Genomic DNA, 22,844 nt, shown 5'->3' with positions numbered 1-22,844 from the left:
AAGGCGGCACCTAGTGAGCTTTTAGTTTTAGACGAATTGTGAACACCAAGGTTAACACAAACCCTATACCTAGCTCAAACCCCATTAACTTTGCAGATATGCAATGTTTGGTGAAGAATAGTAATGATAGGGAGGTAAAAAATGGATCATGGATGACATGGATGACTCACCATGTGTTTGTGGCAATAATCAAGACTGTCGGTTGTCCGGTGCAATTCTGAGAGAGGTGCAACAGAAAGGAGTCTGGTGGTAGGCCCAGAGCGGTGGTCTGCTTCAGCTGCTTGACATGCACATGTGTGGGAAACTCTGCATGATCCACCACAACGAAACACTGGTCCCTGGCAGTTGTAGAGGAACAGAAGGATAAGGGGTGTAGGAAATGACAGCGGATCTACACAGCTCCATAGTTGTTTGACAGCAGTGTCATCGATTGTAGGTCTGCTATTTTTGAAGAATAGGGATGCTAGCCACCCCCCCCCCCCCCCGCCCCGCTGCAGTATCCCTGAGGACCACCTATTGTCACGGACCACCTATTGAAGACCCCTGAGTGTTTGTACAGTAACAGACGTCCCCCTGTTTCTTCAGCTCTTAAATAAACAAAAATACATTTTCAGGTGGGTGGCCAAATTTCAGCCAGTTAGGAGAGTACCCCTTTATCAGCTTAAATTTGATAGTGTTCCAGTTCCAATTTTGTCTGTTAATTTCTTTGTGTCATCACTTCCAATTACACTTGTTTATCCTGTATCCTGTGTGTGTCCTCTCTCCTGATTGGATAAAAGTGGTATCCCGGCCTGTTTACTAAATAGCTGGAGAGACAGGGAGACCCTATATAAACACTATATAAATTAAATGAGTACCATCTGAATATAGAGGCTATTTAACACTTATTGTAACAAGGAAAATCATTTAGGCCTACTCGTCCTTTAATGCCCCATTTCATCATACTCCAGTAACACATAAAAGTAGCACAAAATAGCCGATCAACAACGGACCTCACAAAGTGTTGCGACATGTTGTCAAGCTCGGCTATTTTAGCCATCTTATTTTTTAATTTGTTGAAAGTGGTCAAGTCTGAGCGTTTAATAAATATTTAACCAATTAGTTTTTGTTTTGTTTTACCAAGAGCTTGGGAAATAACTAAATAACTAAAACACAGGTTCTTCTCCTGAAAACAGTTTTGTACATACGAGGATGTGAAATACTTTTTCACTTCCGAGATGACCAGGAGGTCGTTGAAGAGGTGAAGGTAGACATCAGTGAAGGACATCTGTGAACTTGGCTTGTCGTCCAGTGTCAGCTGTCTTAAAGCACCCTCATGCACCAGGACACGGCCACTTACAATCAGAGGTACTTTCTGGATGGAGAGGGACATCGGAGATTATAAACTGAAACCAACTATATACACACACACACACACATCCCAGTGGTTGCTCGGTTAAAAAGAACGCACTCTAAGTTAAAAAGTAGAACGAGCACACCGAGCTGAAGGTAAAAAATAAAATCTATGAAGACATTTCGATCCCTTGTGAATCTTTTTCAGGGAAGAACACCTGTTCAGTCCATTAGATTTGGCATACAGTGGGTGACATACTGTATGAAGGACTGAAAAGGTTTTATTGTTTATTACGGATCCCCATTAGTCATATCCACAGTAAAGGCCTCCACACACTACAAAACTTCGTGGTTTTTAACAAAAGGGGCAAGTTCTACTTTTAATAGGCTCTGTGCATGACTGTAGTTCTCTTTTCAAGACGCTGGCATTCCCGTTTCCTGTTAAGGATCAGTTCCTCATAGCTTAATTTGGTTGGCTCAGCAGCAGATTTAAACCGGAAACACATCTGAAGGTGTTGTGCATTTACGGTTCAAATGTCCAGAAGGCATGGCAGAACTAGTCATACACACACAAGAGTCTATTTAGTATTTAGATGAATACATGACTGCCACCTGTAGGTTCATGAAGAAAACCTACTACCTACTGGGTACTTAACCAAGACAAGTCATCCCATATGATAAGCTGATGTGTAGGGCCGCAACTCAAATAATCTTTTTAGATTATTCTATCGATTACTTTGTTGATAAATTGTTATAATCGTCTAAATAACTCTACCCTTTTTTATACTTTGTCGTACAACAGTGTCGTGCAGAAATGGTGAAATTAGCTCATTTACGAGCCCACAGCGCCGTGGATACAATGGGTTGTTAGCCATTTTATTTTTTTTGTATTATCGATTCGTTTTATTACTGATGCCTACTGTGTACAGTTCTGTGCTCCACCAGTGCAGTGTGATGTAAAACCTGTTGCATGTCATGTCAAGTCACCAGAAACCATGCAGTTAACAGAAGGCTTCAGACCTTAACATAGCCAAAGTCCAGTCTCTGCTCCAGTTGCACCAACTGCTCAATCTCTTGCATCTTCTGGACTCCCTTGTTGCACTTGTCAACTATCTGGTTAAATCAAAATATCAGTGTATTTATGAGTAATTCTATAAAAGGCGAGTCACATGTATTTGCCAGTTTATTAATAAACTGTATACCGTATGTAACAAAATTACATTATGCCCCCCCCCCCCACTGTCTTTGCTCACTAATCAAATGGATTGGACAATTTAACTAAAAAGAGAATTTAAAACTGGTTAAAAGGAGGACATCACCCATTTCCACCCTTATCTTCAAATAATTAATAACAAAAATGTTCATTGTGGGCTCGCCTGTAAGGCGAGCACACTTTAGATATTGTCATTATTTATTTATTCCTAGATCAAGTTCTCCTCAAAACTTCGGTTCCTTTCTACTCCTACATACTTAGTGAGAAAATGAAAATAAAAACATCAATGTGTTCAGCCTACAGTGGCGACGTGTGCTATTATTTTATACAGCAATCGGCCAAATGGTGGCGCTGTAGGAAGCCTTCGAAAGTGCGATCTTTGAACAGGTATAGCTCATGCTGTGTTATACATACAGCCATGAAACCTGTATACACTTATGCGTCTCCTCATGCCGAACAACTTTTACCCTCTAACTTTTGACCTCTGACCTTTAGGTCTCCCACAATTCGGAATTATATGAAAAACAGTAAAAATCTATCTCCTCCTGGGATTTTCGCGTCAAGTGCACACAACTTTTTTCACATGAACTTTGAACCTATATCTACACAGGCTATGTGGTGAGAAGTTTGTACGTTAAATAATGATTTTTTAATAATTTAATATATATTGCGGTTTTATGCAAATTATTCTTCGGCCTCTAAATCATACATGCAAAGTTACACGTTCATGGCATTTGGCAAAGATTTGGAGGGTTAGTCAAAGTATCACTGAAACCAATTTTATTCCAATCGGCCAAAGGGGGGCGCTATACGAAGCGTCTGAAAATTCAAACTTCAAACGGGCATAAGTCATGACTTGTTTCGTTTGAAGACATGCAACTTGTTACACGCGTGCTTTGACTCAAGCGGAAGACATCTGTGTCGTTGTTAAGTAAGCTCCGCCCTTTGATTTTCCGCCATTTTGAGCAGTTTGTAAAACGCGTAAACCCGCTTTTATTCTGGAATTTTCGCGTCACGTGCACAAAACTTTTTTTACGTGAACTTTGGACCGATATCTAAAGATCTGTCAGATCGGATTTCTTTAACATTGAAACATGCTTTTTTAAATAATTCAAACAATATTGCATTTTTATGCAAATTATTCTTCTGCCTCTAAAACATACATGCAAAGTCACACTTTCATGACAAAATAGTGTAGAGGGTTAGTTCAAATATCACTGAAACCAATCTTACCCCAAATGGCCAAAGGGGGGCGCTATATAATTTTGAGCAGTTTGTAAAACGCTTAAACCCGTTTTTATTCTAGGATTTTTTTTGCAATTTGCATGAAACATTCTACACGCAATCTAAGGACCTTTATCTAACATGCCTATGAAGTGCACACAAAAAAATTATAAAATAATAATAATAAATATAGCTGCAAGCAGCGATAAAGTGTCCAAAGCCAAAAACACCTCAAATCATGAACACAGCCTGGGATGTGCGTGAAATCTTGCAAGCACATTCCCAATAGGTCAAGGAACAGATACCAACCTTCTCACATTGGCCTGTTATAGCGCCACCAGCAGGTCAACTTTTGCACAACACATTTTTGGAACAAAATGGACCAATCTTTGACGTCAGTAACGTCAAAGAGAGCACTGCCTGCGATCTTGACATTTTGTGCTTTTATAGCCATTGTTTTCTGGCTTGAAGCGAGCCCACAATTGTTTCGAAGGAACAATATTTTTCTAGTTATACAATGGTATTTTACTGTAGGTGGGCTGTAGATAGTTCAGAAACCTGCCTACCAATAGTCAGTGGTTTCCAATTCATATTTCAAACTTGATTGAAACTAACACTTTTCCTCTTTTAATGGCTTATATTCAAGTATGCCAACTTTTCAGGATGTGAAATTCTGTCTACAAGACCTTGTAGATAGAATTTGTGCCATCTTATAATGAGCATTAGTGTGGCTGAGGACCAGTTATACAGTATGAAGACAGGGTTGGAACTGGGTGAAGCGCAAGTCATCTAATTTCAACTGATTAGATTTGCTTTATGATGAATGACATTTACCTGACGAATGGCCTCTATGGACTGTTTTAGAGATGGGATGGCGCTACAGTCTGACTCGGTCAGTCTTAGGATGTTCTGAAATGACAGGGGGCGATGATCCAACTGAAGTTTTAGTTGACTTTTCAAACAATGCAGCCTTTACCAAGCCACAAATCCATTATGAAAAAAGGTGAGAACTTTCTAAACGCAACCAGAGGTTTTGTACCTCCATGATGAGCTTAAGGCGAGTGATTCTCTGGAACGGTAGGATGAGAAAGGACTTCAGGCTCCGTCTCTGACACACAGGGTCTCTCTCAAGTTTCTTCACAGCACGCAGAAAATGTCTGTCCTTTTCTCTGAAACGCAGAAGAAAAAAAATAAAAACGAGGGGAAAAAACAAACATGAATGACTTGGAACATATTTGTTTGAGATATGCTATATACAGTACAAGACTTACAGCAGCTTGCTGACAAGGGCCTCTTGGTATTCCATGTTGGTCACATAGGGCACGTAGTGAGCCTGGAATGTTGAGCAATGCTTGAGGACAATGTCTCCGACGTGAGATATCACCACGTTCGCTCCAAGTAGACTTTCCAGGTCCATGAGAAACCTGCAGACACCAGAGGAGTCATTCATTATTAAAGCTAATACAATGAATACCATTAACATCAACGGCTGAGAGGAGCCCTTACGGTACCTCTCGCTGGCCTCCATCACGTGACAGAGATTGGAGAAAAGAACGTGCTGTTCTCTTTTGGACAAGCTCTTTCTCAGTTTCTTTGATGCAAAGAAATGATTGACGGCGATCCCAAGACTCCTCAAGTAGGAAGCCTCAGAGCCAATCACCTCAAACCTGGCCTTCAGATCAAAAGAGGGGTTAAATCATTCCTTTTCTGAATTCTTATTTCTACTCTGTCACTTTAACCAAACAAATTGCCAGTTAAAAGTCTATTAGAGAGCTGATGTTGCATTGTGATGATGGAATGATTGATGTTATTTGTCAATATCTTTTTTCAGACTGGATCTTTAATGTGTATTCTGTGTTATATTTACACAGCATGTCTACACTCATGTCATCAACATGGATCAGTGGAGATAAGCCACCTACGGTCGCTTATCTCCCGATTAGGGAGTCTTACTGGTATATTTACTGAACATTTCAAATTGAATCATTGGGGACTAATCAATCATGCATCATCACACTTGTTTGTTAGTATAAAGAGGCAATTGAAAACAAATACTATCATACATCCAAGATTAGATAACTCGCATACCATGATAATCATAGTAGCCTATGCGAGTTATAATAATCTCAGATGGTGCCAACTTCATACCTCTTGAAGCCGCAACTCTCTAGTGGTCAGTGTGGTGAGGAGACCACTCTCCTTAACCTCGGCCAGGTCCTGCCAAAGGGTACATGGGGTCACCCTGACCTGTCGAGGTGATGGTGTGGATTGAGTGACCACAGGAGAACATGGAGTAGTAGGGCTACCGAGCTCATAATGGGCGTGAGAGCTAAGGAGAGGTGACTGCAGACCTGGTAGGAACTGGCAGGTCACTAGCTCATGGAGAGTGCCCTCGTTCGCCCGGTGGAGGGCAGCTTTCAGAGACGACAGATAGTCTTGATACAATGGGACTACAGAAGGAAGACAGAAATAGAGAATTGTGGTATACAATGTCTGTATAGCAGAAGACAAGGTTACAAGTGGGCTTAAAAGAAACGTTACGAAATGAACGGCTTCAACCAGACATTTGCAAAAATAGCAGATCTACAAGCCCACGTCTCACAAGGCAACAAGCGAGCTTCTACATCTGCTATTTTCAGCAACACCACGACAAACTATGAAATAGGTGGTTAAGCCAACTTACACATATCAATGTACTTTGATTGAAATGATACAGGTGGCACATCCTCCTCACTTTGGTCTTCTTCATCAGCTGAATCTCCAGCTCTGTGTTGTGGAACAGAGGCAAGGTAACATGAGCAACCCCCTTTCAAGTATTTCTCCTGCCAAGACAGTAATTAATTGTGTCTGTACCTTTCTTCGATTCCTTCCCCATTAGATGTTGGTGAACTTAAAGATATTTCAGTCTCTATCTCATCCAGTCCAGGCACTGAGAACAGCTTGGGAACAGAAAAATGCATGTGCAGCAGGGGCCCAGCCGACCTGATGAGGGCAGACGCCATAGCTCCAGGACACCTGAAAACAGGGTGAAGTCATCCCATTAGTCGCCCAATGCCCAACTTTAAGATGTGTATTTTGGAGATTATTTCACCAGGTCCATACCCCAGTACATCTAGCACACTGTGACCATCTTGCATGGAAGCATGTGTGTTGGTGTTCAAGTCATGTTTACAATAAAGTTGAGCCATTGTGTTTTTTTCTGATTTAGACACTATAATATCACTTCCAGCTTAACACATGCTACAAGTTAATAATCACTGTTGTTGTCTGCTCCAACAGTAAGCTCTATATTTTGCCCTAGAAAGTTGAAATGGTCTCTGAAGGATTGCAACATCTCTTCTCAGACTCCAATCACCAAAACTAAATGCAGGTGTGTGCATCAAGGCCTGATTACACTGGCAGACAAATCCAGCCTGAATCAGATCTGTGCCACATCCAGATTGGAATCCGATTTGTTTAAATGGTCACATGTTCACAGAACGTAGGCAGGTCTGCAGCTTCAAGCTGTTCATGTTGACACTGAGCATGCCCTATGCAGTGGTGGAAAGTAACTAAGAACAATACATTTACCCAAGTACTATACTATACTAGTGCCATTTTCAATACTTACTATACTATACTCCACTGCAATTATTTGAAAATGATAATTACTAGTTACTTTGTAGATGTTGATGCAATTGTTAAGAGACAATAACGTCATTATGTCCTACTCCCAAAGATTGTGAAGAATTGGCCAAGAAATCGAGGAAAATGTACAGCCCAATGACCAGTTTGACCACTATTATTACCCTACTGTACTAATTGTAGCCTACATCTGGCAAGAGCAGACAGAAGCATTATTAATTTGACCTCTGTTCTGTTTCTTTGAAACAGTACTGTGTAGCCTACTATACAGTCGGCGTAGCCTACTATACTAGTGTAGTAGGCAACATTATTTGTGAGTTAACAGTGAGTTACAGTCAGTCCCATAGAGTTATAGAGGGTCCCAGTAGCCTAAACATGACATGTAATTGTAATTCTGTATTCTGATTCCTGATTATAATTACAGTCAGCTGTGTGACTCGGACTCACACGTGACTGAGGATTCAGCCAGGGTCTGCTGTCTGTGCTGCCTGCCTTTTCAGATGCGGTTCAGATCAGAAGTCGTACAGTACAATTGCCCCTCCCCTTTCAAACAGATGAAAAGGTTTTCGTCATTAGCGTCGTAAACAGCTGTTTACAACCAAATTAGTGAGCTAACGAATTCTGTGACTTCAGAGGTCGCTGTGGCTTCCTTTTCCATTCAGAAAAGTGTGTGTGTGTGTGTGTGTGTGTGTGTGTGTGTGTGTGTGTGTGTGTGTGTGTGTGTGTGTGTGTGTGTGTGTGTGTGTGTGTGTGTGTGTGTGTGTGTGCGTGTGTGTGTGTGCGTGTGCGTGCGTGTGAGAGAGAGAGAGAGAGAGAGAGAGAGCGCGCGAATGTATTCATCTATGTACTACGTAGGCCTATATTTGTATTTACTTAAATGTAGGCTATAATTGTTCGGTTACATTGTTACACAACCCCCAGCTGGTTATTGGTTGCCCTGCCATACACCTGTGTGTACGACGAACAGACCTGTGCCGTTACACAATTCAATAGATCTCCAGTTTTGGTGTAACACATGGTTACAGTGGGATGGACTGTATGGATATAGGAGACATTTTTACACTGACTGAACACGGGAGAACACGGGAGTTTTTTGACTGACACCCTGCCGGTTGAAACGGAACCGAAGGAAAGACGAGAGACAGGCAAGTGTTTCTAAAAACAGCCCCTGTTATTGGTGTGTGTTTGCGTGCGTGTGTGGGGAAACAAAACAAGCTGGAGAGGCAGGAGAGCCTCAAATGAGATGGATGCTAACCTGACGCATAGCTCAGGGGTAGAGAAACCGTTATTAGAGCACGAAGGGTTCCCAGTTCGAATCCGGGCTCCCCCTGAGTTAATGTCGACGAGTCCTTGAGCAAGACTCTGAACCCCTAATTGCTCACGGTGAGCAGGTTGGTGTCTTGCATGGTTTCCTCCGCCACCGGTGTATGAATGTGTGCGTGCATCTATGTAAAGCGCCTTGGATTAAAACGCTATATAAATGCACCATTTACAAATAATCTTCGAGCTCATGTTTGCAGTTCACACACACACACACACACACACACACACACACACACACACACACACACACACACACACACACACACACACACACACACACACCAACCTGCAGGAAATACGCACCAGTGACACAACACACATACCAACTTGCAGCTAAGCTCTTTCAACACAGGCCACCAGCAGGGCAAATATATTTACCCTAGTAGGCCTACTCTTACTTGATATTGATTATTATATTAGTCGTGTGTAGATAGTAATTGTGTTGAAAACTGCTCAAAAATAGCTATTTTTGACCATTCTGAGAAGGTTCCTACTTAAGTTCATGCCATGGACATGTCATGTGTCAGTGACACATAACAGCCAATCACTCTCCATTTCATTGATGGTCTACAAAGTGATGAGCAGCTTTTCTTAGATAGCTTTATCAGATTGACTACAAACACAATAGAAATCCTCCTGACTGAGCCATAACAGCATAGCTGTGTAATAGGGGCTACTCCTGTAAATGTAGTCTTTCTGAAAGTTGTTGAGTAAATTTTACCAGGTTTGAACACACAGGATTGCCTTAGAACCATCATCCATCCATGGCCAACTACTGTATAGCCAGCCGATCAAGAGAGTGATCATGCTAACATGCAAACAACATAACAGAAAGGTTTTCAGTGTTCATTTAATCCTGGGGGGTTTATTGCTGAAATAAAATGACCCTTTGTCTTTGAATAATGCCACGTAGGGGTCTCTTGAACTGCAGCTGTACAGATGTATAGTATTCCGCAGGCAAAGAGTGTCAGTCCAACAGTAGAAGAAGAGTAATATGGGCCCTATTTTGAACCAGGTCTTATGCCTTATGCCTTAACTTCTTTGCCTTTTTTTACTATTTTGTTTTAGTTTTTTAAATATTTCAAATAGCTGATCTGCAAGTTCACAACGTGCAGATGTAGATCAGCATTTGAAGTATTTAAAAATGTTTTTCAAAATAGTGAAAAAAAGGTAAAGAAGTTAAGGCATAAGGCATAAGACCTGGTTAGTCTCTAAAAGTAACATCGTAACACATTCGATAATTTTGAAGCCTTGGTTTGGCCACTCTGCTCTTGTCTGCATTTGTTTTCTTTATTTTTTTAATAATGTAGTTAATTATTTGCTAATATTATGCATTTATCGCTCCTAATTATTATTGTCATTATTTTAATAATATTATATTGTTTTCTTAAACACAGGAGAGCGGCACGATGGACTTGGATGTGGCTAAAATGTTACTGCTAGCAGGAGGTACCCTTGCGCTCCCCATCCTGGGTTTCGTCGCTTCCTTTATGTTCTGGCCTGCTGTCCTCATCAAGGTTTATAACTGGTAATACACACAAAACATAACATAAAATGATTACTGTATCCCTCTCAGCTGTCCTACTCTCCGCACTGTCTCATCCTACACAGATCGTCTCCTTCACAGCTCAGCCAGTTCTTTATAATAATAATGTTTATCATCCCCGAAGGGATTAAAAAACACAAGATATCACCAATATAAAACATAAGGTCCCCACACAGAAAAGTGAGAAAACCATCCTATGTATGGACAGGGCAGTGTGTTTAGTGCTGCAATGGCCGAAGAGACAAAACTCCTGTTAAAACGAACCTTTTCCCACTTCTGTATTCTTTCTGTATTCTTTCGTCCAGATGGCATGAGGTCGAAGTAGCGATACAGGGGATGATCAGTGTCATTTGTTATTGAAAGTTGTCTCTCAGTGTTGATAAATAACCACTCTGATGAGCAGAACATGATGGAGTCATATATGGTATCAGTTCCTAAGATGTTGAATCACAATGACCCCTGCTCAAACTGTCCTGTGACCTGGACGCATGTCCTGTGTGTCACACTCAGAGTAATGTGGAGGTGGACTTTGATTAGACAATAAAAGACGCCTCTTGGAAGATGGATGGCCCCATTAGACGCACACACACACACACACACACACACACACACACACACACACACACACACACACACACACACACACACACACACACACACACAAACAGAGGGTTGTGTGTGTTGCTGAGTCATGATGTAGTTGACTTTGACCTGCCTTTGAGGTGTCACATTGCCCTCTAGTGGTTGAATTAAATTAGAAACATCCCATTAATTTTGTAGGTCAGCAACATTACAGTCAGTCAGCCAAGTAGGGTGTTGACAAACAATATTCCTGTGATCCTTGAAAAATCAGGGAAGGAGGAAGTGACAAATCCAGAATCAACTTTTAGATAAGTTTGCAATACACGAATCAGTACAAGTGAATGCTCCTATATCCTCCTCTCGTCTCCTCTTCTCCCCGTTGTAGGTATTGGAGGCGTAGGCTGGGTCTGAAAGTAGACTATGCTTATTGTGGGAAGTACAAGTTCTGTTATTCCCACCGTGGAAGGCCAGGGGGCGCCACACCTTCCCTCCTTCTTCTGCATGGCTTCTCAGCAAACAAAGACATGTGGCTCCATATGGTCAAGGTATCACAGATGCGACCATGCACCCATAACACTTTTACAGTTTGGCCGTTCGTTGCTCTTATCCAGACCGACTTAGAAATGTAACATTAGAGTAAATTACATGAATCCTCCTGTGCAAAGAGAACAATGTGGTGCTTAAAAAAACTAGGATACCAGGTAAACATACTAGGTTGTCTAAACAACATGCTATCTAAATAATATTCTCAACATTTGTGGTCAAGCAGAATAGGGACAATTCCGTATTGTTCAATAATCCGATATGTGATCATTTTCTCATAGTTATAATAATGTATCATTAGTGTGCAGTACACCTCCCAACCGAGGGTCGCGTCGTTGAAAGCATAGGTGAAAAAAACCACAGATCGGATTAAAATGCTTCTTATTGAATATTAGAAACATTGCAAAAACCAAGTTGAAGCTCATCCATGACGGTCATGACAGACGACCGTCATGTGAACCATGGCTAGTGGAGTTGGGCCAGTGGAAAAGGGGCTTTGAGCCCCTTTTCCACTGGCCCAACTCCACACCACTCCACACCACACCGCCCACTTGTGCCAGGTTTTCCACTACAAAGACCTGGGTAGAGTGGTGTGAAAGTGGTACTAAACGGGGTACTAAAAAGTATCCACTCTAGAGTAGGTCTGAGCTAGGCCAAACAGGGCCAAACACATCATAATGAGTGATCACTCACTGGCTTTTCATTTAGACCACCAGGATATAGTTGTAATACATGATAATAGATTCTATTGTGTTATAACCACTATTATAATCTATTATAGTGTATTATAATTATCATAGTAATACATTCATATTTTGTAATGTATTATAATCACTGTTATAATCCATTATAGTGCATCATAATTAGGATATTTGTAATACAAATTTATTATGTATTATAATCACAGTTAAAAGGGTCAATTTGTTTCTTACCGATAGGGGTACTTTTGTGTAATGGAAAATGTAGGTATTTTTATGTGGTGCGGTGTGGTGCTAAAACTGCAGTCGAAAAGGGGCTCAAGAGTAGTAGTTCCATGGCTTGAGAGGCAGGAGGGAGTAGTTGGAGTACTAATAATATCAGTGTGTTTTTGTGTACAGTACCTACCAAGGAGCCAGCATGTTGTGTGTGTGGACATGCCTGGACATGAGGGGACCAGCAGGACAAACGCTGAAGATTACTGCATAGAGGGACAAGTCAAACGTATAAATCAGGTGTGTGTGTGTGTGTGTGTGTGTGTGTGTGTGTGTGTGTGTGTGTGTGTGTGTGTGTGTGTGTGTGTGTGTGTGTGTGTGTGCGCGCGCGCGTGCGTGCGTGCGCAATGTTTCTCTCCCTTCCTCTTTCCCTCAATTGACTTTATTTTCCTTATTATTATTATTATTATGGTCCTTGTCGTTTTAGTACACATCATAGAATATAACAGAATATAGTTAAGACACATGTGTTTGTCTCTGTAGTTTGTACAGAGCGTCCGACTAAACAGACGTCCATTCCACCTGGCGGGTACGTCCATGGGGGGGAACGTAGCGGGGGTCTACGCTGCCCGATTCCCCGCTCACCTGTCAGGGGTCACCCTCATCTGTCCTGCAGGTACAGTAAGACCTCTGGCAGCTCACCTGTATCAATCAACCAATTCATCAGTTCGTTGAGATAAAAACAAAATAACAGAAAGGCAGAGATATAGACAATAAAACGCGATGAATCCTGGCAGCTTGTCGATTTTTTTTTTAAAGAATGCGGCCTGCGGTCCATACTGCTGGCCTAGTTGTCCAGTCTCCTAGGCTCCAATGTAGCCTGACAGCATGTTGCGGCTTTGCGTCCCGATTCCGATGGCCTTTGTTGTGTGTCATTCCCCATCTTACCCTAACCCAATGTATTGTATTGTTATGGCAGCACTCATTTGCATACCAGCATGCCACAGGTACATTTGATCACTTTAAGAATTTAATGATGATCCTTGACCCTCAAATATAGGTCTAAACACTGTATTTGTGCAATATTGGCTGATTTATAATGAAAATATATGTTTATATAATAGCCACACAGATTTTCATTTAAATGGTATATAGGACATTTTGACAACTTTTTTAACCTGGCTCATCATTTTCTAATTATTTGGTATTTTATTATTATTATTATTTCAATCTAGAATAACTGGTTATAAGTATATTTCCAGAGGGTGCATGATACCACCTTCTTCCCACTCTATTAACATGCCTTGTTATCACTATCTGGCATTAGCTGACTTGCCAGACAAAAACATATTCGTCAGCATTGCACAATGTCTTCTTTTCTTTTTTAGCTGTGAACTGGGATGGGAAAGAGAATAGGCATTTATTGTTTTAAATGTAATAGCTGTTTTCTTGTATTTTGCTCCAGAGTTGGTGTACCCCACAGAGAGTGTGTTTGTGCAGAGACTGAGGGAGTTGGAGAAAATTCAGAATGTAGACGATATTCCTCTGATCCCATCCACTCCACAAGAGATGGAAGAAATGCTTAAACTCTGCTGTTATGTACGCTTCAAAATTCCCCAACAGGTACAGTACCACTAGTACTATAACTACCACCATCTCGCTGGTACTCCTAGTACTTTGTTTAAAGAGTGTGATTACATTATGATGCTGTTTGCCTCTACAGATTCTACAGGGACTCATTGATGCACGGATCCCCAACAATGATTTCTACAGAGAAGGTGATTGCTACTTCTTACTACTGCTACTACTGTTATTACTTCTAAATACTGCTGTTACTGTCATTACAACCAGTCTTACCAAAAGTACAGGCCACCCAAAATTCTGCTACTACAGAAGCTTTTTTGTAAAAAGGAATGTTTCATAGAAATGAGAGTGTGTACAAAGAATCACTAATAAACTTCAGTGTTGGTACCAGCGATAGTGCTAGGATTTTTAATTGCCGGTCACCATGACCGGCATGATTAAAATGTATTGGACATCTGATAAAAATACCGGACATAATCATTTTAATGCAGGTGCAAAAACGTTGCCAATAACAACAGTGGTCCTGCTGTTGTTATTCATCACATCAAAGGAGTAGTAGGCTGTAGGCAACAAACATACAGCTTCATCTTGCATAAGGGAATTAATTATATTGGACTATAATCGCAGGCTGTGTTTGCACGCATACTGCATGGTTTTACAACAAGGTGTTTCTGTTGCATCATGTTTCAGGCCAATGTTTCAGGCCAACAACACATGTACAGAATAATGAGAAATAGTCTGATAGTCGGGTCTGCGCAAATGTTTCATAAGTTGATAGATTTGGCCAACAATTAATCAAATATATAGGCTACTCACTGGTATGGTCGAGTGGTCACGATAGTGCGTCCATGCATCTCTGTTATGCAACTTTGGCAAGGTTGAAAGGGCTTTGGTGGTGATCTTGTACATTTTCCATAACATCTCCCCATAAAGAACTTCAATCAAGTGTATAATGTTTGTTTTTGCGACCGTAGGTCGCACTTACTACAGAAAGCTGCTCGAGGTGTCCGTCCGTCCGTCTGTCACACACGTCACACGTCACACTTTTGCCCTGCTCATATCTCCGCAACCGTTGCCCCGATCCATGCCAGATTTTGCACACACACTCCTTACCTGCCAAACTACAACCTCCAAGGACCCCCGGAGCTCCAGGGACCCCCAGCTCCCTCGTAGGTCACCGATAAGTGACCTACGGTCGCTTATCTCCCGATTAGGGAGTCTTACTGGTATATGGGTTTTAGTTGTCCTGTGTGCCTTCCATAGCCTAATTCCCATGGGTTAACAGTTCGCATGCATTGCAAGATGACGCTGAAATGGACTGCTGTCTTCTCTCCCCCGGCCCGTTTGCAAATTAATATATATAGGCTAAACAGTTCTGATAATACAACTTGTTTTGACTGTCCATTCATGTACAACTTAAACTGCATGCTCGTATTCCAAAACAAGCCAGCTGACAGACGACATACAGTAAAAAACCGACAACTGCCCAGCAACAACAACTTTTCCTGTCTATACCTTCACAATAAAGTGTCTCCCGAGTCCTGTTTACCTCCCAATGCAGCTTATTTTACACAGGTTATTAGTAACAGGAAATAAGTATGTCTAACTTAACCTGTGTGTATTTGTGCAACTTCGCCAGACGACAGACTTGCATGTGAGAGAGAGAGAGAGAGAGAGAGAGAGAGAGAGAGAGAGAGAGAGAGAGAGAGAGAGAGAGAGAGAGACATTGAGAAAGAGAGAGAGGGGGATTTGCAGTGATATTAATGAACTGCCGTGTCATTTTCAACCGGTCCATATGTCCGATGAGGTTTATATTTTCCGGTCTTTGTAAATAAAAATCGGTAAAATCCGGCAATTTCCGGTCTAACGCAATCTTTGGTTGGTACATGCCTTTAGTACATGGCAGCAAAAGTTTATGGTTAGGTAGTTGACTCCTGTTGAGTTTTGTTCAACTTAAAATTACAAGGTGTTTGTGTGTGTGATAGTAAGACAGAGATTGTGGCAGGGAAGTAGAAATAATGTTCAGTTGCATTTTAAGGAACTATAGTTGTTTTTATTTCTTTAAATATTATGTATTTTTATTATTTATTTACAGTATAAAAAAATACAGAATTGAATATCTTTTACTGATAAAACAGTAATATACTAAATGCTGTAACACTGCTGCTACTATCTATTCCTGGGAATCCACAGTTAATGCTTGTGTGTGCTTCTATATTATGTGTTTGTGTCCATGGGACGGTCAGTGTTTCTGGAGATTGTTGGAGAAAAGTCTCGTCATTCTCTCCAGGAGAACCTGCACCTGATCACAGCACGTCTCCAGGTTATCTGGGGGAAACACGATCAGGTAACAAAGCATTTTGTTAAATCCCCAGCTAAAACACAAGACATCCATATACTGTAGTAGGCTCTGTGCATAACTGTAGTCCTGGGTTTCCAAAAGGTGTCATATCCGTTACCTGTTCCGGTTCCGTTTCCCATAGCGGTGTCACAAAAGAGGGTGTCCTACAGTATGTCTTTATGGTTAACTAAACAAAACTATGGGAAGCTGAACTGGAACATGAAATGGGTATACTGTATCATAGGCGGCGCCATAGAGGGTTCTGCGCCGCCATAGAGGGTTCTGCATCGCCGTGGCACCTTGCGGTAAATTCCCAGCCCCGGCAGCTGAGAGTCGAAACTCGAAATTTACATTATCATAGCATTGGCTGGCCACAACCGGTTAAGCCAGTTCGCTCATTGTGCCACGCGCTCCCGTGGGCATCCATTCTATTGGCGGGGAGTGCTCCCATTGGTATGCAAATGTAGGCCAATAGTTATTTTGTTTTTACCTGGCCGATTTGAGATGGAGGTGATCCTCCACACAACTTCCAAACACGAAAGAAGTGCACAGACAGCAATTCTTCAAGGTCATGGACACATCATCATCATCATCCCTGAACTGCAGATTGTAGTGCTTCTGTGTTCAAACATAATCATGCAAGATGTCGAGGATTTGGGGGTCGGAAAGGTCTTTCATTTTCTTTCATTTAGCAATCCACGATGCACGAATACAAGGGCGTGAAGGCAGTGGCAGTCAACGGGAGAGAGGGAACAATCGAGGGGGGAGAGAGAAATGTTTCTTAGAATTTAAATGGAAAAAAGAAAAACTATAAGCGTTCTGCTTGCGCACGTACGTTATCTTTTGTGAGATCATCAATAGCACGTCTCCAGGTTATCTGGGGGAAACACGATCAGGTAACAAAGCATTTTGTTAAATCCCCAGCTAAAACACAAGACATCCATATACTGTAGTAGGCTCTGTGCATAACTGTAGTCCTGGGTTTCCAAAAGGTGTCATATCCGTTACCTGTTCCGGTTCCGTTTCCCATAGCCTTGTCACAAAAGAGGGTGTCCTACAGTATGTCTTTATGGTTAACTAAACAAAACTATGGGGAGCTGAACTGGAACATGAAATGGGTGTACTGGGCGCCAAAGAGGGTTCTGCGCCTCCATAGAGGGTTCTGCATCGCCGCGGCACCGCGGCACCTTGCAGTAAATTCCCAGCCTCGGCAGCTGAGAGTCAAAATTTACATTATCATAACATTGGCTGGCCACAACCGGTTGAGCCAGTTCGCTCATTGTGGCACGCGCTCCCGTGGGCATCCATTCTATTGGCGGGGAGCGCTCCTATTGGTATGCAAATGTAGGCCAATAGTTAATTTGTTTTTACTTGGCCGATTTGAGATGGAGGTGATCCTCTACACAACTTCCAAACACCAAAGAAGTGCACAGACAGCAATTCTTCAAGGTCATGGACACATCATCATCCCTGAACTGCAGATGTAGTGCTTCTGTGTTCAACCATAATTATGCAAGATGTCAAGGATTTTGGGGTCGGAAAGGTCTTTTCATTTTCTTTCATTTAGCAATCCATGATACACGGGGGGGCGGTGCAGAGGTGGGGGACGCGCTCGAAATGGGTTCAGCCCCCTGTGGCGTGGACAAAACTCGGCGCCTCTGTACTGTATGCCACATTCTGGAAACATGGCACTACAGTTTCTCACCAAGCCTACCGTTCTTTGTGAGAATGAGGTCCATACTAGGGTTTTCATCCCAGGAAGTGTGATTTATGGGAATGCCTATCCAAGGCATTTTCGGTTTCCCAGGAAATAGATACAGGGAAACCATGAGGGGGGAAAAATGCCAAGCGCACACCCAAAGTGTGCTATTTTGGGTAAACACTGGTATGAAGCAGAGTCAACGACTTTGCAACAACTTTTGGTATTTTCCACAATTCTCATGATGTGTAATTTCTCTCACGATCCAACTGATGTCCTTGTGAGGTGCAGAGTTGTCATCAGCGAATGTACAGCACCTCAAACGGACCACCAAATGCCAGATGATATCTCAGGACGAAGTAATTAAATAAAAAGTGTTTCTCAGTTAAACTCAGTTTAGTTTATAAGCCCAATTCATAATCACCAATAAGCTATGTGAACGTCCACAAAATGACGTCTGCACGGACCTAGATGTCTACTGGGGTCTACTATACCTGTAGGCCAATGTCCAAACGGACGGTATGCTCTGAGTATGCTTCCAGTACACACTGTACTTTGAAAGTCCTTAGTCAGCTGCACTCTAAAAACTAAAGTAAAAGTAAAAGTACCTTAAAGGAGAAGTTCACCCTCAAAATCTCAGTTTTTCTATCGATTACTCACCCCATGGAGATTTGAATACATCAATATTTTTAGTTTGGTTGCCCCTCAGGGCAACCAGACTATAGTAGATCTATAGTACATCTTCAAGCTTGGGCCGCACTTGGGCCATATGTAAAATCGACCGGCTTCATCGGGACACACTTGCTTGCATTTTGCTAAGATATACGTTATATAGTTTAATTTATTTACATTTATTTGTGAATTAATTTTCGCCATTGACTTTAATTAAAAGGTTTTTCCACCCAAATATGGGGATGACTGACATCATAGATGTCTGACATCATAGACCCCATGAGACTGACACAGAATGTCCATATATGGGCTTTCCAAGATATGGGCTTAATATTGATGATAAAAGGGACAAGGACTGACACAGAGGGGCGTCTGCTGGCCTACCGGTCCAGGCGCATACCACGTACCACAGCGTGTCGCTAGTATGAGTCCTCAATAAATGCATAAAAAAAGGACTGTCAAAGAGATCTCCATTATAGCCATTAATGAATTGGTGAATTAATTTTCCCCATTGACTTGACAGAGTTCAGTTCTAGTTCTAGTTTTATTTTTATTGCATTCCTAAGCCAATAATCTATAGCCCCGATGATTCCGGATGGAGACACAAATGTATTTATATTCAAAGTATGTGTTTTGCTGAGACAATAGCTACACAATAGTCAACAAGACAAAGGTACATTATATACAATTGTCAGACAGCAGAAAATACATTTATAACTGTTTTATCTGCCCCACCCCCACAGGTAGTTGATGTTTCAGGAGCGTCTGTGTTGCAGGAGGTCCACCCTGAATGCCAGGTGACACTTTTGGACAACTGCGGTCACTCTGTGGTCTTGGAGAGACCCCGAAAGGCTGCTCAGCTCATCATGGACTTTCTGTCTGCCCATGAAGTCAATGGCAACGCCAAGAAATTGCGCTGAGAAAACCTTCTTCATAGCAAGAAGAACAAAATATGATAAAGGTTGAATAACATACACAATAGAGAATTTGGATGACGATATTTAATGTCATATTTTTCTAATGACTTCTGGAGATGGTTATTTACTGTCTCTGTCAATGTCCACCCTACCTATGACTACCTACCTCAGTCCGTCTTTATTTCTGTTTTTCTGGACATACAGACATTGATAACTGTAATGTGACTGACTTGCTTTACTGATGTCCGTCAATCAATTAATTATCAATGAAACTCTGAATAGTTGGAATAAAACAAGAATGTAATGGCAGTGAACAAGGAGCTTGACAGGTTTAGCTGTATGAGGGTTATTCTGAGAAAGGACAGCCCCTTTACCACATGCACTGAAAGTCATAAATATGCTGGCAATGTTCCATATTAGCAGGATGTGTAAATAGATGTCAATTTGCTTTTAATTTTGTTCCATGGATTTCCCCACTCTTGACTTTGTATCTTGTACGTATCTCGTCACACGCAGCTGAAGTGCAAGCAACCATAATGTTATGTATGATGTTTGTTTTATGAATAAAATAGCTTCATAATAACTATTATAATTTTAATGTTAAGTTTCACATTTTCTTAATGACTTATTGATGCAGTGGCTCTCTCGCATTCATACGTGATCGATCTTATTTTTCGAAAGTGTATTCAATTAGGCATTTTTCATGAAGTATTTTTTATTCAATTTCACTGAATGCTAAATGCCTATCTATGACGTTCTATGGGCTCACAATGTGTGTTTTCCCTCCTACTTCCAGTCTGTCAGATTGCCTTGAAACTTCACCCACACACTCTGAGGGGTGTTGAGTTCAATGATGCAATCCGGAAGTGGATCTGTTGCCTCTATCCCCACAGGTATGACAGCAAAACTGTAGTTTTGTAGTGTAGTGTTAAAATGGCCATACTTCAGTGACCATAATTATTTGCTCCTTTCAGCACAACATAGGACTAAGTTTGAAGGCTGCATAACGGCCTGACAATCTACCACATGAATCTACAAATGCACATTTCATTCAAGTTTCTACCTTGTTTAGTCACAAACGCACTTAAATACAAATTGCTGATCTACAAGCTCACAATGTGTTGCATCAGCTCAAGCCTATGTGTTGCATGCAGAGAATGCTTGTAAAGAATTAAACAAGAAACCTGTTTGACAGGTACATAGTATACCAAGGTATCGCTTGAGTATCAGTCCCATTGCAAGTTGTTGTAGACAGTCTGTCCTCTAGCCTGACCCATCAAGATGTTCTATCAAGATTGAGTAATGAGCAGGTCAGTGGTTAGGTTGTAGGATGTAGGTGAGGTCAAGTAGTAACCTAACCAGTTTGTTTTGAGAGATCTGAAGCTTTGTTTTAAGCCTTTGTGGGGCTACAGTACCATGAGGTCAGGTGCATGCAGCTAGTGTCCTCAGTGTATTCCTACTGACCAACGAGGAGATCTTGTTCAAAAACCTTGTTCTTTGGTTAACTTTCATAATTACTTTTGTTGAAATTTTTTCACTGGGAAGATCCTCTAAAATACAACCCAAGGTAAGTAATTTCTTCTTTCCTTATGATAACATTGTCACCGATTCAATTTTGTCAAGGTGTAATGATAGTAACTTGAACAATTCTCCTAATCCTAATTTTTGCAAATTACTCAAGAGTAAAAAGTAGCCTATTTAAAAACTACTCTTTGAGTAAAAAGTAAAAGTACTTTTTTTCTTTTTCCTTTTTACATTATTTATATGTTACATGTTACCGGTTAAATACACACAAATTGTGCTGCAAAGTGCTGCAAATGTTGGAAACAAAGGACCTATCTTAGGTCAGTGGTTCTCAACCTTTTTAGGCTGCAACCCCCAAAATAATAATATTTCAACTGGGGATCCCCTCACCCTGACAAGCACTTGGAATTGTAGGAGTTGGCATTACATTAGTTTAACTACATCTGTTCCATTGTGAAAATAGCAGATCTACATGCTCACAATGCCACAGAGGCGTTGTGGGCATGTAGATCTGCTATTTTCACAATTTTGGCCTCTATATTATTTGACAATTTGACCTATTTTTGACCAGAGGTAATAAAAAGGTAAAAAAAAGTCCTTAATTAGTCCCATATTGCTTTCACAGTATGTCAAAAACCTGAATTCACTTTACTTATTTACTGAATTTAAACTACTCTTACTCATTGTCCAAATGAAAAGTAACGAGTACAAGTATTTCATTTTGAAATTACTCAAAAGTAAGAGTAAAAGTAGAGCATTTAAAAAATTACTTTGAAAGTACAGATCCTTAAAAAAACGACTCTTGAGTAAATACTCGAGTACTTTTACTCAAGTATTTTCCACCTCTAACTGTATGTGATTATGGAGGCTATGTGATTTCACTGCTCTGTTCACCGTCTTTGCCTATTTTTGTCTGCATGGGTGAGGTGGATTGACTTTGAACCATAATCCATAACATTATTAGCTTGATACCAGTGGTCAGACTACAATATCCCTGTAAGACCTAAATTAATTTCTACTTGCTTTGTAGGAGTACTTTGGAGAGAAAAATGTAATGTATCTTTTTTTATGTTTTTGTAAGGTTTTGTAGCCAAAAAGCTAAAATTATAAATCATGCTCTAATTTTCATTTGGGGGGTATCTTTCACAATAATAACACATGTACAGGTACCTGTACATGTTCTAGACATTCTAATGATCACCAAAAAATATATATATATATTACAGGCATTTTACTTATGTTTGTGTGAGTAATAGCTTCAGTGAAAAAGTGAGATGTTGTTCGTCCAGACTCTGGACTCCAGAGATCTTGAAGTTGTGTGAATGTCATCCTCTGTGGGTGGTATATTTATATGAAAATATCGTGGCCAATATTGTAATACTAAACAATAGGATCCAATGATGATGTTTAGGTGGTAGGGGGAGCAAAAATAAAATCATTTAAACCTTTTCTTTTTGTTGATAAAATACAAATGTTGTGATACTGCAACAGTGGGTCTTACAGGGATATATATATATATATATATATATATATATATATATATATATATATATATATATATATGACATTGATGAAGAGAGTGATGATGCTAACATGGCAAGTATTCAGTAAAGTCCTCAGTGTTTGTTCATTTCATTCTGAGGGCTTTATTGCTGAAATAAAATGTGTTGAACATGACATTTTGTCTTTGAATAATGGCATGCACAAGGATGTCTCTTGGACTACAGTTATACAGATGTATAGTAGGCTATTCTGCAGGCGAAGAGTAATAGACTCAATAAAATAATAACTTTAATTTTATTGCACTTT

General features: G+C 40.8%; 1 protein-coding gene across 1 annotated transcript; it reads left to right on the top strand.

The window, feature by feature from the left end:
* The first annotated feature begins 8,466 nt into the window (after positions 1–8,466).
* On the top strand, positions 8,467–20,047 carry LOC308287639 (monoacylglycerol lipase ABHD6-like). The gene is made up of 9 exons (XM_080728871.1): positions 8,467–8,538; positions 10,114–10,244; positions 11,230–11,389; positions 12,485–12,598; positions 12,842–12,974; positions 13,764–13,921; positions 14,022–14,076; positions 16,129–16,229; positions 19,338–20,047. The coding sequence occupies exons 2-9, from the start codon at positions 10,126–10,128 to the stop codon at positions 19,512–19,514; spliced, it is 1,017 nt and encodes a 338-aa protein (XP_080584997.1). The 5' UTR covers positions 8,467–8,538; positions 10,114–10,125; the 3' UTR covers positions 19,515–20,047.
* Positions 20,048–22,844: the final 2,797 nt, after the last annotated feature.

Source organism: Nannobrachium achirus (genome assembly GCF_963921795.1).
Source record: "Nannobrachium achirus genome assembly, chromosome: 6".
Lineage (NCBI taxonomy): Eukaryota > Metazoa > Chordata > Actinopteri > Myctophiformes > Myctophidae > Nannobrachium > Nannobrachium achirus.
This window is presented reverse-complemented; position numbering and strand designations above follow the sequence as displayed.